At 40.9% G+C, this 16,184-nt stretch overlaps 1 protein-coding gene across 1 annotated transcript; it reads right to left on the reverse strand.

Moving 5' to 3' along the window:
* Positions 1–1,548: 1,548 nt before the first annotated feature.
* prlhr2a (prolactin releasing hormone receptor 2a) lies at positions 1,549–8,972 on the reverse strand. Its single transcript, XM_034238436.1, is given in 4 exon segments — positions 1,549–2,383; positions 2,385–2,586; positions 3,663–4,143; positions 8,916–8,972. Coding segments are annotated over 3 exon segments (1,098 nt in total). The 5' UTR covers positions 4,124–4,143; positions 8,916–8,972; the 3' UTR covers positions 1,549–1,948.
* Positions 8,973–16,184: the final 7,212 nt, after the last annotated feature.

The raw sequence follows: 16,184 nt of genomic DNA on the forward strand, positions 1-16,184 counted from the left end.
TCTGACTCTTAGACTGTGTGACCGAGAGTTGACCGGTGATAAAACTGAGAATATCCACATATAAGTGCAGCAGCACATTCCTTAAAGGAGATAAGAGAGTCAGGGTTGGTTATAAACGTCAACAGTTGAATATCTTAGGAGTAAGACAGAATTATTCCCTCACACTTTCAATTATTGTATGCACATTTGGAAAGTGTGAGGGAAACTTCTGAAGCAATTGGAAACAGGACTCAAGAGGCACGAGGAGAGCTGGAGCTTTGGTGGTAAACACTGACGGTTTATTTGGTGTTACGGCCGGAGAATTGACAAGACGGTGTGTCACGAGTTGACACAGCGGTTGCCAAACCAATTCTTAAGAACTCTTTCTGTAGCTCGAGGTTTTAACTAGTTCAGAGTGTAATAATCAACATTCTTCATCAGTGAGACTAAAGCAATATGGACCCTGAATTTAACTAGAGCTCTCGTCCATAGAAAAGAATGTGCGCCAGGGAACCTTCGTCCCTGATCAGTAAACTACCTCATGGCGGCTTGTGCTCTGTCATAGACTGGCAACAACAATGCGCCCAAGCTGCTCCTCCTTAAGAGAGATAGCAGCTATACCCAAGGCCGTAGACCTATGCCATGAGAAAGGAGACAGTGAGAGGAGACAATTATGAACTGTGTCGAAGGTTGAATACCTAAGCAAATTATTCCCTAACAGAAAGAAATAACCTACAAATGAAATCCTATTCACAGTTTTCAATGGAGCAACTTTCATATTAATATCTCTAGCTGTCTTTTTAAGTTAACAAATTAGTGGCTCTCACATTTTAAATACATGTGTTCTCCCTGACTAACAACAATAATACATGTTTTATTTTACACAATGGCTGCCTTTCAGGCCAAGAGGCAGGGCAGCTGGACTTCAGACCAATTTATTTAAACAGCAGTGTAAATTAAGCAGTTTATTCAATGGTGTATATTGTAGACCATGTCAACAATCTGTTTTTGTTTTACAACTTAATCTGGATGTTTTTTAATAAAATCAGACTCAACCCGATCTGCTCCGTTTTGGTGAAGTCCATCGAATTTACAGATCAAAGTATATTTACATGTCCTTTAGAGAGCTCCTGCATATGTAAAACAAATAATTCAAAAACCTTGTATGGTTCCAGAGGGAGCTGCACAAAAAATAATAAATTGTCTCAAGTAATGTCTCTTAAGTCAGCATTGGCCGGGGCTGAAGGCTAAAAGTTTGATCATTAAAAAATCTAAGGCTGTGGAGTTAGAAATAAGTGAATTTACCACACCCCACAGCCTGCTCCTCATCTCTGCTTCAGGCTATAACTGTTTAAGGCAACACTAGGTTACAGGTAACAAAACCAAATATCCAAACACTCTGGCCGTTTCTCAATGTCGAGTAAAGCTGCTGCAGAGCCACTATTTCAAGTATACTGCGTCGCCGAATGCTGGGCATTTAAACAGTCCTTCGGCGCCACTCGATGACGTACTATACTTGAAATAGTGGCTCTGCAGCAGCTTTACTCGACATTGAGAAATGGCCACTGTCAGCGTTCAAGCTGCATTGTGGGTAATGTAGGAATGTATGGGAAACAAAGAGAATATCTCTGGTTTTGGTGCATTGATTATGATCCATGTTTTTGTCTACTGGTCTATGGTGAGTATGACAATGTTTCTTAAGTGTAAAGCTAAATTGGTGGATTTCTCTTAAGCGAAGTTGATACTGGGCCACTGAATTATGGTGCGCTTTCCTTGGAACAAAGCTGGATCACTATCACAAGTCTGCAGTTAGGTTCCCTGCTTGCCAGACCACTTGCAGCCCAACATCTAATATTAAAACAAAAGATACTTACTATTTTAATGCGAGTTTGCCAAATGTCACTAAAATGAATTGAATATACCCAATACACTTGAACATACAGTGAAGAAGTCAGGAATGAACAAAGCTTCACAAAACCACACTAGCTGTGGCGCAGTTGTTAGCCGAGATGCCGATGCGACTGCGGCACTTGAACATTTTGCGGAGCTCAGCACGGAAGCGGTCGTGCAGCCAGGCGTAGAGGAAGGGGTTACAGCAGGAGGAGCTCATGGCACACAGGTGACAGAGCAGCTGAATGAGCAGGAAGTAGCGCTTATCGATCAGGTCAATGTCAATGTCCCGCAGCACGTTGAACACACTGATCGGCATCCAGCAGACGCCGAAGGCCGCCACCACCAGGCTCACCAGCCGAAAGGTCTTGCGTTTGCGCACCCGCTGAGCCTCAGCCTGGCTCTGGGTGTGGTGGCCGGGCACGACACAATTCCTCAGTTTGACCGAGATGCACAGGTACGAGATGCAGAGCGCGGACAGAGGCAGGACGTAGGTGATGAAGAGGGTGCTGTACTGCGTAGGCCAGACGCTCGTTCTGCTTGCCGATCCAGAACTCCTCGCAGATGCTGAAGCCCTCGTCCTTAAACTCCACATGGTAGGTGTGGGCCACAGCTGGAGCCACCAGAGTGCAGGACAGCAGCCAGATCCCCGACAGCAGGTAGGTGCACGCCACCACTGAGATGCGCTTCTTCAGAGGATGAACTGTGGCGTAGTATCTATAAAGAAGCAGAGAACAGGTTACCCTTTGTTAGTTTTGTTCCGGGTCTAGATTAGATTAGATCTACCTAGCCAAACCAGTGGACAAAAATATAGAAACATGCCAGATATGAGTCATGGAAGAAAACAGCATTCACAAGCCATCGCTTGCCAACAGCAATCACAACATGCTAATGGGATCACAGCTGTTAAGTACCAAAGCCTTAAAAATTACCATAGAAAGCAGTGCTTGACAAATTAACGGTTTCATACCGAGAACGGATGTTAAATAAAAAAACATGTTCACAAAGCTTTCATGAAAGTTAAATCCAATTCAGCTCTGCCACTGTATCCATGGGGACCAACAAAGGAGGATTCGGGCCCAGTTTGGTGTAATGAGCACAACACCTTGGAGTGCTGAGCAATCCTTTATCCCCCTCAGTCAGGCAATTTTTACATTTGGAGTTACTCAAAGGATAGGGATAGTGCATTTTGTAATGGTTTCGATGTTGAGAACATCTGCAGTGTGAGCAGCCATTCAGGTGGTAATATTATCTTATAACAGGTAAATCATAATGCACCCATTAAATCAACAGCATTTTATACATGGCGGAGAGAAAAACACTTCAAAGTGTATTAAATGTTGACTGTTTCATGACTTGCATGATCAATCTTATTCTTTGTCCATTTGCTATAGTATGTTATATAGGTTTTGTAAATGGTCTACCCCCCCCCCCCCCTGTGAAGATATCACAGTAGAGGCACAACATATGCAACTGAATATTAGCATAATATTTCCTCTTTAAGAAAACACATATTATCCAATAAACTCTTAATTTATTTCCACAGCTTACATCCGTCAAAGTTATTTCACATTTGCATCTGTCACTTTAATGATGTGCAAAAAGAGACATTGACATTAATTGAGAGGAATTATGTATACCCTATTATTTTTCTTCAAGTATGTATTTTATAACAGTGTGGCTCAGCTAACCTCACCAAGCATTAAAGGATTTGTCAGTTAAGTTCAGGACACATTAAGATATTCCCTGTGGGGTTTATGTATTCTGTCCACTTTTATCTGGCTCAGTCTTACCTGTCCACACCAATGGCAGTGAGAGTGAAGACGGACACGTACACCGTCACAGGCTGGATGAGGTACACTAGGTAGCACATGAAGCGGCCAAACACCCAGCCGTGTGGGTTGAAGGCGTAGGCCAGAGTGAAGGGGACACACGTGGCACACATCAGCATGTCAGAGAAGGCCAGGTTTCCAATGAAGAAGTTGGTGACGTTGTGCATCTTGCGCGTGCGGCAGATGACGTAGAGGAGCAGGTAGTTTCCGAAGACGCCCACCAGAGCCACCAGAGTGTAGCAGGGGATGATGAGCAGCTTGAAGGACTGCAGCAGCTCCACTCCCACAAACCCGTGGCTGCGCTTGGACGAGCCGTTCTGCAGCGCCACCTCAAAGACCTGACCCGTGTCATTCCCAGTCCCAGCATGCATCACACAGGGAGGGGTGAGCTCTGCTGCCCAGCCGCTGCCTGTGCCTTCCATCCCAAAAGGCTGCTGTCAACCTGGAGGAGGGAAATCATGAACACAATAGACCACACTGCACAGTACAAAATCACTGCCAAGCCAAGGACATGTTGAATAACGGGTGGAAATGAATGTCACACTTCTTCAAAGACACATTTGTAATGAATTAATGAACTTAAAGGTCTCCTATTATGCTATTTGTAGGCAAATATTATGGGTCTCAGATATTAAATACAAAATAAACCCTCAAAATACCAAACAGATCATGCATTTTAGACATCCCTCATATCCCTCTATTCCAGCCCTGTTAGATAAATGCTGATTTTGGGTCCTTAGTTTAAATAAAAGAGGAGGGGGAGCCTGCTCAGAATTCTACGGGCAGATACAGCTAAATTCTGCCGTGATTAAACGCCATCATGTTCCAAACCACATCAAGGATTATTTCTGAAACAGTATGGAGCTCAAATGCTTTTTCTCTTGCGGGTTTACCACAAGGCAGAGATGGAGTACTCGAGTCCTGGACCGATTTTCGGGACTCGCGACTCGACTCGCGCACTGATTGACGCGGACTCGACTCGGACTCGTGAATTCTCGCGCGCGATGACTCTGACTCGTGAATTTTTGGCCCACCATGACTCTGATCATAAATCGAATCGATAGATTTGTGATTAGAAAATTATAAAAGTAGGGTAGACATGTGGAGATTATCCGACTGAAGAAAACGTGATCCGTCTCTTAAATGTGTCTCAACCACAGACCTTATTTCGAGCTATTTTCTAAAATCCTATGGAGAAATTGCATTGCTTTGTTGTCGAAGGAACCCATGCACAGCTTACTTCCGGGTTTTAGGACGCGTCACTGTGGCACTTTATTTAGTATATCTTAATGTATTCGTCATCTATCCGTCACATGGATGTATAATAAGAACTAGATACAGCGTGGGAGGCGGGGTCTCGTTCTTTGCTATGAGAGCTGCTCATTGGCGCATGAAGTCAAAAGGCGCGTTCACACCGGAGTACTTTTCCCGTTTAGTTCCGTTAGTGCCTGGAATTTTGCGTTCACACCAAAAAGAGTACTTAGTTCCGATAACTTTTACCGCCATTTTTAGTGCCTGCTAGAGAGGTGGTACTATCCTGGGGAGAAAAAAGTACCAATTTCGATTGGCTGGGCGAATTGCAAACCACGCCCCGTAAAACTCTGTTTTGTGAAGCCGCCATTGTATTTGCTGGCATTAGCATTTTTAGCATTAGCATTAGCCCCGCGCACCAACGGAGAGAGAATAACTTATGGCAACACAAAAAAAACATGGGAGCGGTGGAGATGAGGAGGTGTCGGCGTTCTGGCGATTTACTCGGAAGGCTTCAGTAGAAGCTGCCCAGCAGCAGTGCTGGGAACTAAGTGCTGAGAACTAAGTACGGCAAAGTACTTGGTGTGAAAGCGGCTATTATGGCCCAACTTTTGAGAGACTGAAACGTCACAGATTACCCGTCATGCCTGGCTGCCAGAGCAGAAGAACCCGTATGTGCGCTCACAGAGCATGCGCCCCTTAAGCCCCGCCCCCAAGCTCCCACTCTCGGCTCACTAGAATGAATGGAGAGAGAAAATAAATCTAGATTCTGCTTTTAGTGCATTTTACAACTTTAAGGACCTAATGATTCTAATAAGGGCTATAAAATAGTTCATACTGGGTAGTTTATTTAGTTAAAAAAAAATTATCCACCGATTTACAGACGTCTCTTTCCCTATATGTTAGTCAATGGGAAAAAGTGGTTTTGGGCCAGGTGACGTCACGGACTGATACGGAAGTTGCAGTACTGCCGTTTGGACACAACGAATGTTGGGCAAGCCCCCAAGAAGTGCGCCGGACTCTGAGGAAAATATTCGTTGTGGCCAAACGGCGGTACTACACTTCCGTATCAGTCGCTGGGCCCGGAAATACTTTTTCCCATTGACTAACATTGGGAAAGAGACGTCTGTAAATCGTTGGATACGTTTTTTTAAACTAAATAAACTACCCAGTATGAACATTTGTATAGCCCTTATCAAAAACATTCGGTCCTCAAGTTCTAAAATGTGCTAATAACGTTATTCTGAGAGTTATTTTCCTCGGCATTATGAACGCGGATCTAACCCACGGGACCGCGCCGCCCGGCACGTTCATGTGACGTGTTCAGTATTACATGAGTTTTACCTTTACCCATGGATGCACAATAAGAACGGATTATATGATTATATGAATACTTTCGTGACGTTTCGCTCTCTCAAAAGTTGGGCCATTTTGTCTTCATGCGCCAATGAGCAACTCCCATAGGAATGAACTAGGCCCCGCCTCCCACGCTGTCATTATACATGTGTGTTTACACTGCTCCGTTGTCCATTGACTTCCGGTAACAGTTGCTTCAAAAATAAGAGTCCCGATCTTATTACTATCAAAATAAAAGTGCAAAACGAAAACTTTACCATAAGAAAATATTGGCATACAAATATAATCACTTCTCTAAAAGGTAACTCATTTTAAATATAGTTAGACATATTAAAGGTAATTTACAATAATAAAAATAATAATAATAATATTAATATTGTTAATAAGCTTTATATGTGTATAGCACCTTTTATACAATAATTGTAGCCAAACTCGCTTCACAGCAGTTCAATAGACACATTAGTATAACATGATAGGATAAAAGCAATGTAGAGGAGCTACAGCTAAATTTCAACAAATATCCATTAAGATTAATACATGAAGACTTGTGACTCGGACTTGACTTGGACTCTTCTTGGGTGACTCGGACTTGGACTCGGACTCGAACACAGGTAATGATGACTCGGACTCGACTCGGACATTCCTTGGGTGACTCGGACTTGGACTCGAACACAGGTAATGATGACTCGGACTCGACTCGGACACTCCTTGGGTGACTCGGACTTGGACTCGGACTCGACTCCAACTCTCCCTAGGTGACTCGGACTTGGACTCGGACTCGAAAAGTGGGGACTCGAGAGTGACTTGGACTCGTGAATTGGTGACTTTACTACAACACTGCCACAAGGTGAGTTCCTTTTTTTATTTCCTGCTTTTTTACACATACTCTCTCCAGTTAGCTCTGAGTGTTAGCGATGCTTGCTAATGTAAGCAAAGACCATATGACTCCCGAAACACGTCAGGCATTATTTCTGATAGAAACTTTTTGATAGGGCCGTGGGTCCACATTGCCGATATTAAGTCATATCGGACGCAAATCTGGATCAGCTACGTTGTTCCCCCGTTTTTAGAGATTTGGGTACGGAGGAAAAGAGAGAGAGTTTTGTTTTCTGACACTTTGTGAGTTCCCTGACACACACATATTTATGTATTTTGCATGATAGGCCCCCTTTAAATAATTTCCCTCTTTTTACAATCCTTTGTGAATGAAGACGAGCTTTACAGTTGAGCAGAGTGAACTCTGTCCAATTATAATACTTGTCCTTGTGATTACATTTTATTAAGTCCAGTGTAGTTTCAAAGGGAACAAACTTTATTTTGTCAGAACAAAGAAAGGGTTTCTCTTGGCTAATTACGGTGTGTTTGAGGTATGTTTTCTGCAGTTTGTCTTTCCCTGTAAGTAAGGTGCCATTCCCTTAGCTCATCAGATTTTCTTAACTTCGGCAGAAACACTGAATAGCTGAAGGCTGCTGCATGGCTCTGGACTTATTTACATGTGCACAATAAACAGCACTGGTGGTTCCAATTCACATTGATTAAATGCAATAATCATGCTATGGCAACATAATGACTGCTAGAGATAATGGGAGCATACACACATCGAGCATATTGATGGTGAATTCACTCAGTGAGTCATTTGGCAGGGACAAAGATTTTTAATTTACCATTCAGATGTATTAAAGGTGTTGATAATAATATTGATTTCTGTGAAAAGTGTGGATCAGATTAATTCTGACAATTCTGGATGAAAGATTTCTGCTTCACCTAAACTGATGTCAATCTTAATCATTACTGAGACTTTATGTCTCAAAGAAGTATATGATATAACTAAAAAAAAACATCAAAAGAATGGAACTGTTGCAGTAAATAAACAATTGTAACACTAATCTGTCAACCAACACAGGGTCTTTTAATAAAGGGTATTATGTTCTGTGCAGATTATTTGTTCAATTGTGTCTGAACTATTGTTCATGCATGCTTACAATGATTTGACATTTGACAATTCCACAAATAGTTTAATATCTGAAATCACTCTCAGACAACAGTATATTATTAAATACAGGTATTTATGCTCTGGGTGAATTAATTAATAATCTCGTTTGGATGACCAGTCCAAAATAGGAAACTGCTAAATCGAGGTGTTATAATTAATTTTAAAATGGATGAAAATGAAAATAGCATGAAAATACAAAGTAACGATTTCATGGTTGGCTCCAAACTCATTAACTCTATATGTCGTTTCAGATGTAATCGTTAGACTAACCGACTGCATCCCTTCTCCCAGCAGCCAACATAAGAAATACAATTGGAGACAAACAGTCTACTCTTTCATTTTAAGTCTTAAAAAGGAGATTGTAAAACTGCAAGGCAATTACGGACAATGTGCAGATAAAAAAAAAAGTATCTATCAAACATAACAATTCCCTAAACTCCAGCATATGAAAACACCTTTGAGATAAAGAACTGACGTATTTCTTTACAACATCGCATCTCTCTCCATTCAGCTCTACTGTAGCCAGCTGGATTTGAGTGAGACCTAATTCAATTAAAGCTAGATAAACTGAAAACATCACATGTGGAATTGGAGAGAAAATAAAGCACACATACCGTATTGAGTTTTCAGATACAGAATATGAGCACAGAGAGATCCAGCGCGGAGCCTCGTGCGCCTCTGAGAGATGCGCGCGTCTTGCACAAATCAACTCGCGCAAATCAACTCGCGCAGGTTGCTATTGGTATTTCACGTGTCAACCGTGTAATCACTTATCCAGAGTGGGGCGGTCGACAAGTGGATGTGGCGCGTGCCTCTCTTTTAGATCTGCCTTTAAACCTGACTGAAGAGCTTCTGCGTGCATCAAAGAGTCTGCATATAATCAACGAAAAAACATGCAAATACTCTATTTCTACAGGAAATAAAAATAGGTCTAACTTTTTTATTTCTGCATTGTTTTAAGCTAATTATTCCTAAATTAGTTTTTGAAACCATGCCGTTTTTTCCTGGTGTAACCTCAGTTATAATTATGGTCACTGCACCCTTTTAATGCATGCCCGAAAGGTCACACTGTTGTCTGCAGATGCAACACGGGCTCTAATGTTTGAACTGTCATCCTTCTTTGGTCACCAATATTTGTAAAAGGGGCTGAGGGGCAGACTGATAAGGACGTGACGTGATGTTTGACTGTCTTTGTGAGGCACACAATCAGAGCTGCAGGTCTGCAAAAGGTGTTTCATTTGTGCAAACAGACTTTCAGTTTCTCCTAAACAAGTCAGAACAGAGACAAAACAATCATGGCTCTCTGACCGGGATTAGTGAATTGAATCTGAATCTATAGCCTATGTGTGAAGACAGACGGACATGAGGAGATCCTGATTTGACAATTACAGTGGATGTTGTATTCAGTGTGTCTGGGGCTTCTCCACGTTCATTTAAAGCTGCAGGAGTTTTGTTGTGATCAATAGAGGTTAACTCTTCCCACTCTCCCTCCTGCATGCAGCCAAGCTCAGCTCGGTCCTCTGTCAGCAGGATGTGTTTAAGGCAGAAGAAAGCTAGGACATTTTATGTGGAATAAAGACTAAACAGCAGGAATGCAACATAACAAGCACGAAAGAGTTACTCTTCACACTTTATGATTAAAATGTTAAAACTTTCAATCCACACTCGAGAAATCTAATTGGAAAGGAACCAGAACAGGAACATACTAAACAGGACCATTGATTATATCAGGGGGAGAAGAATACATTAGAAATGTGAAGTATAGGATTTATTCTTTCATGGTGAAAAAACACTAATCCAGCTTTTATGGTTAAGCAAGCAGAAATAAATGTGGTGAGTCCCAAGCAACTGATGTGACATTTCTGTTTCCTGTTTTGGATACAGTCTCTGACATTTGTCTGAAATTTGTTTGGGTTTGGTGTGCGCTCACTCGCTAGTTAGGACAAAAAGATCGTACATTGTGGTTGTTTTCCTGTCTGTCAGGCTGTGCAAACTCCTCACAGGGTTTGTAAAAGTTTAGGGCAGGGCTGTATTGCATAGTCTCAAAGTCATACTTTTATCACAATAAATGCTGTGCAACACAGTCGTCTTTTTTTATATACCTAATTTACATAAAGCACAGCTGGAAGTCTTTTCAGACCTTTAACTTAAGTAAATGCATTAATGTTAAAAATACTGTTACACGCCAAATATGATCAAAAGTATGCAGAATGGTCCTTTTGGGAACAGTAGCTCTGTCATACTAGTTCTGTTTATGCATTGATGTGTTCATCCTTTTATGTTGCAGCTTGTAAAGGTAGAGCTAATTTCATTACTTGTACATACATGTGAGAAGCTTCTAAATAACCCTCTGGTGATAAATAAATGTAATTTTGTCCTAAAATAATACATCACTATGCATTTGTTTAATATATTTTGTATTAATAATCTCTAACTTGGAACTTTTCTGATGGTAAATGGACCGTGTTTATATTGATCCAGTCTTCATGACCTTTCAAAGCACTTTAGCAAGTCATCATTAACCTGCAAAGTGCTCTGTAAGTGCTCCAGTAAGCTAACATACTGTACACACACATGCACACAGCGTTGGAGTTCAGTATTTTGCACACGGACACATCAACACCCTGACTGCAGGGACTGGGATCGAACCCACAACCTTAGGATTGAAAGACGACCCCACCTCACAGCCACAGTCATTGACTAACAATGAAAACCTTAAAAGCTGTACGGCACTTGAATGAATGTTTCTTTCTTTCCACCATTTCAAATATTCAAGATTACATTTTATTGTCATATGCACAAAGCTACAGTGTAGAAATGAAATTCTTCTGACCTGAGCTCCTCCAACAATGCAACGTAAAAATAAAATACAAAATTACAAAATAAAAAGTGGTGCAAAAAGTCTATACACATGTTAATAGAATATGGGATATGTACAAGAACAGAATATGAAATTAAATAATGTAAATTAAGACATCTGAGTAGGATTTACAGCAACATCTGATCAGATTATGTGTTGTTTATTATCGATTATCACCGGAAGCTGTGCCAACTTGTTCAAAGAAAAGTCAACAAGCTCGGCTACCATAATTCACATCAAATGTCGTTACCAAAATTGTATTAAATACGTCAGCTTCTTTAATAAGTTGTGTAATATTGATGAACTTTCTCCTTGGTACTTTTGTCTGAAAAAGTACTAAAGCTTACTAAAGAAACATTGTGAATATAACAGGACTGACCTAAGGTTAACAATTATTTTGAGACTTATGGCAACACAAAGCAGCTGACACTCAGAAGTTTGCTCTGATAAATTGCATCGGTAGAATCGTGCTGACACTGACTCACTCATTTACTGTCACCTTATATGACAGCCACTAGACTTAATTGCTGCTCGGCAAAACAAAACCGCATCATTTAAAATCAGCACAGTATGTCGTTAGCTGAGACCAGACATTCAGACAGAGTTTAGCCCCAAGACCAAATCAAATGCACAGTATGAGAAAATAAAGCTTCAAACCATTAGCAAAACAGAAGACAGTGTTCTAATGAGTATCGGTGATGTGCTATCTCCTGCAGACAGCTTAACACTGTATAATTCAATCATGACAGCCTGTTGACAGTGGATACCAGTGTGTGTGAATCCATCTTGTGTTATTTTCTTGTTGTTTGAATCCCTGTTTGACAACATGTCCAACCCCCTGCAGGAGACTTTGTTGTTTGAGACGCTCCTTCAGTGACAGGCTGCTTCACTGAGAGATACCACAGATACTTTCTTCCTGCAGCTGTCAGGATGTACAACCAACAAGGTCACCGGTAGACCACCACACACACACCAATACTAAAACACCACCAACATTTCACTACTCTACAATTGCTATAACTTGTCCTTGGGCCAAATATGACCAATGGTGTGTGAATGTTTCCCTGAGCAGGTGGCACCTTGTATAGCAGCCTCTGCCTTTGTATGGATGTGAGTGAATAGGTGAATGCAGTTCATTGCCATTACTTGTTTGAATGTCTTAAAAGTCACCTATTATGCAAAATCCACTTGTTCATGTATCTTCTACATAAACATGTGTCCCCTCCGGGGAAAAAAGATTCTCTCACTTTTTGTCCTGATCCATTTCTATAAAAACCTGTCTGAAAATGAACTGATCAGATTTTGGCCACTTTATGATGTCATAACGATGTTTTGGCTTGGTAACCATTAGCCAATCACCAACCAAGGTAACTTCCCCCCCCCCTTATCACCTAAATCACCTCCTAGAGCACCATTAGCCGCATTCACACCGCAGGACTTTCCCTGGTACTTTGGTTCTTTAGTTCCGTTAGTACCAATAATGTCGCGTTCACACCGCCGGGACTACTCAGTGCCGGGAACTCTTTTGGCCATTTTCAGTCCCTGCTAGAGAGGTGGTACGAACCTGGTGATAAAAGAGTGCCAATTTATATTCTATTTCTATTGGCTGGGCGAATTGCAAACCACGCCCCGTTAGACTCTGAATTTGTTTTGTTAGGCAGCCATTTTTTTCCTCGCTACAAAACCACATCCACACCTGAGCGAGTAGTTTTTTTTGTACTTTAAAGCAGTTATGACCACACGTACTACAACACCGGAGCGGTGGAATGATGAGGAAGTGTCGGCGCTTCTGGCAATTTACTCTGAGGACGGGATGCAGCAGCTTCTACAGAAAGCAGTTCCCAACTCCAAATGTTTTGAGCGATGTTCGCAAAAGCTACTTGAGCTGGGAATCGTGCACAGTGCACACGGATGCCGGATAAAAATAAAGAAACTCAGGCAGGACTATAACAAAATTAAAGACCACAATAATAAGAGTGGTAACGATTTTCTATTGTTATTATATATATATATTGCCACTGTTTTTTAATACTGACACCTAACTTGCACTAAGGTGTGTCTGCTGCTATATATATTGCCACTGTTACATTGTTTTGAAACTACTTACACTTTATTTTACATTTCACTTTTATTTAACTTCAATTTACATACATACGACACACCTGGAACAGCGTGATGCCGTTATTGTTATGTCTTGACTGTGCAATAAAACAAAAAAACTGGCGAAGCTTTATTTATTGTGTCCCACCCCAAATTTGCAGAATAGAAGAATGTGAGAGCAGACAGGTGTCGGTGGTTGAATTGATCTACAATGTTGCAACCTTGTGCAGCAATGGCAGGGGCAGAAACACAAGTCTTACACACATAAACACAAGTAATTTATCATGTCATTTGTTTTAGATAAATAAGGGAAAAACACCAAACAAGGGTTAATGTCCTTTTCCAAAATCAGCCTGAGGGGGTAATATATAATAAATACATAAAGATAAAGTCCATTGTTATAATGGGGCATTTTATTTGTAAATTATCCTTATGAACTCCATCATGTCTGAGGTCGGAAAGTAAACAAACGCCTCATACAGCGGGTGGGCTTTATACCCCCTCCCCCCGTGTAGTTCTTCTTCTCTCGTTTTTTTTTGTACTCGCCGTGAAGTGGTTTTGCGGCCTGCCAGTAAACCCAGAGAAGAAGAAGACGAAGTGACGTCAGCGTAATTTTGCCTCAGGGAAAGTACTGCGGTGTGAATGCGATTGGCACTAGCCCCCTGGCGGATTCAGTGCCGTGGTACTTTAGTGCCGGCACTAAAGTACGGCAAGTCCTGCCGTGTGAAAGCGGCTAATGTGTTCTTTTTAACCAAATCTCTCTCAGAGGGGCGTGGGGAGGGGCTCCTTATTTTCATCTAAAATAACAGACAGAGAATCAGCACTTTGGCTGAAACAGAGGGGATTGTGGGTAATGCTGCAATGATCTGTTTGGTATTTGGAGCCAAACACTTCAGAGACATGTTTTGTATATATCTGAGACCTATAATATATTGATGAAAAACAGTTTATTAGGGTACCTTTAATGCAGATATTCTTCTGCCCCTTGTAGAACTTTGGGATTGCTTTTACTGTAGTATTGAAAGGTGCTTTACAAATTACAAATGTATTACTGTTATTATTCTTTTGTTTGGGTGCCAATGAAGAGATTAAGTAAATGTAGCATTTATTTCATAAAAATATTTAAGTCCCATGGGTCAAATGACATGGAAGATATTGGAGAAAAAATATTCTAATCAAATATGTATGTGAAATCTATTCATAGTACAAAAGTGGTTTGATTTCTAATTGGTTTTATGTCATTCAAATGGTAATTTATTGATGTAACCTTGTGAAACCCTGTGGTTAGATCCATCCTAAAACTACCTCTTAACTTTTTTTTATTTAGTGATACAACACTGACGTTAATAAAACATGCTTGTTACAATACTCTCCATCTATGCAATCTGCTGCAGCTTGCTTACTGTTTTAGAGCAACAAAAAGAAAAAAACATTTCACAACATTTTCTAAAAAAGCTTCACTGTAAAAAAAAAGCGGTGTCCTTTTGAATAAAATTAGTCTTGGAAAGAACCTCATTTACAGATAACAAGTATTTCAACGGAGAACTGGAAGCTAGGCTTTAATAAGGCTCTATTAATGAGGACACATATGCATCCCTTAGTTCAAAGGAGTCTCTTTAGAAAAAATCTAAGACAGAAGATGATAAAGTTTAATTGAAAGAAATTACTGTGTTGTGTATAAGGGAATCATTTGAATTTAAACAGACTTGAATAAGATATTTGTTTGAAGTTAATGGCGTTTGTTCCCTCAGTGTTTGACTAATAATTGGTCAATCAGAAAATCTTTCTCTAAGTGCACTAGACTGGAGGACTTGGTCAGCACAGCTCAAATCAGCTCCTCCTGTGCTAATGACCGGCTGCTCTGCGTCCACTCAGTGGTAACCGTGTGCCTTTAATTTACCTCCTCGATGTCGTCTTGCTGTGACAATCTATATCTGCTCACAAAAGACAGCGCTCACTGTTTAGACTGCTGTGTGGCATGTGATTACTCCTTCAGAGTCTGGGTTAACATCGGTCCTGTTTGAATGTGCGAAGAGCATGGGAGCAGACGAGAGAGAACATTATGTTATTTTATTGTGTCGTTGACAGTGTGCTTTTTATGAAAGCAATACTAAGAATAGAATCGAAATGGTTCCAAATAATTTCATGTCCAAATCTTGGCGAATGGTTTTACAAGATCCTTTCAAATTGTTGTTTTTTTGTGTGGTTCACATATATTTTTAGGACATTCAAGCTTAACATTTCAGAGTTGTCTCAGTTTTATTTGTTATACTTCTGAAAATGATTTCTGGGTTCTGCTGCCAATAACTTGAAGAAAAGCAAAAACCGTTTTTTACCAATTACCTTTGATCTTTGCAGACAATGTACGGTGGCCGACAAGTGCCAACGCGCCTCAACGGACCAAAAGCATCGGGAGAAACGTGCTGCAGCTGCAGAAACCATGCAAATATAAAAACACAAATGTGCCAAAACACATGCAAATAAAGCGACATACTCACCAACTTGACAACACACGCGCAGCATCTAGGAAATATTCACCAACATACAAAGTGAAGAGCACAGCCGGGACAGGAGTGCTTGTTGATGTTCGGGCATCATTTTTGAAGGAATCGTGCAATCACATTGTTAAAATAACACAATAAAATCTACATTTTAGGAACATTTCAAACAACAGTGATAGATAGCCAACTTTATAATCCCCGAACGTCAACAAGCGCCGCGGTCCCAGCTGTGTGCATCACTTTTTAGTGTCCCCGTTTCCGTTGTGTTTTGAGTTTCGCACAGCTTTTTTAATTTGCAGCGTTATTCATTTGCACCGTTTCGATTACGCAGCGCTTTTAGTTAACTCTGCAGTTTCGCCAAGTTGGTGAAGATGTTTCCTCATTTGCACGTGTTCCGGCACATTTCTGTTTTTATATTTGCA

This window comes from Gymnodraco acuticeps, unplaced genomic scaffold, assembly GCF_902827175.1.
Source record: "Gymnodraco acuticeps unplaced genomic scaffold, fGymAcu1.1, whole genome shotgun sequence".
NCBI lineage: Eukaryota > Metazoa > Chordata > Actinopteri > Perciformes > Bathydraconidae > Gymnodraco > Gymnodraco acuticeps.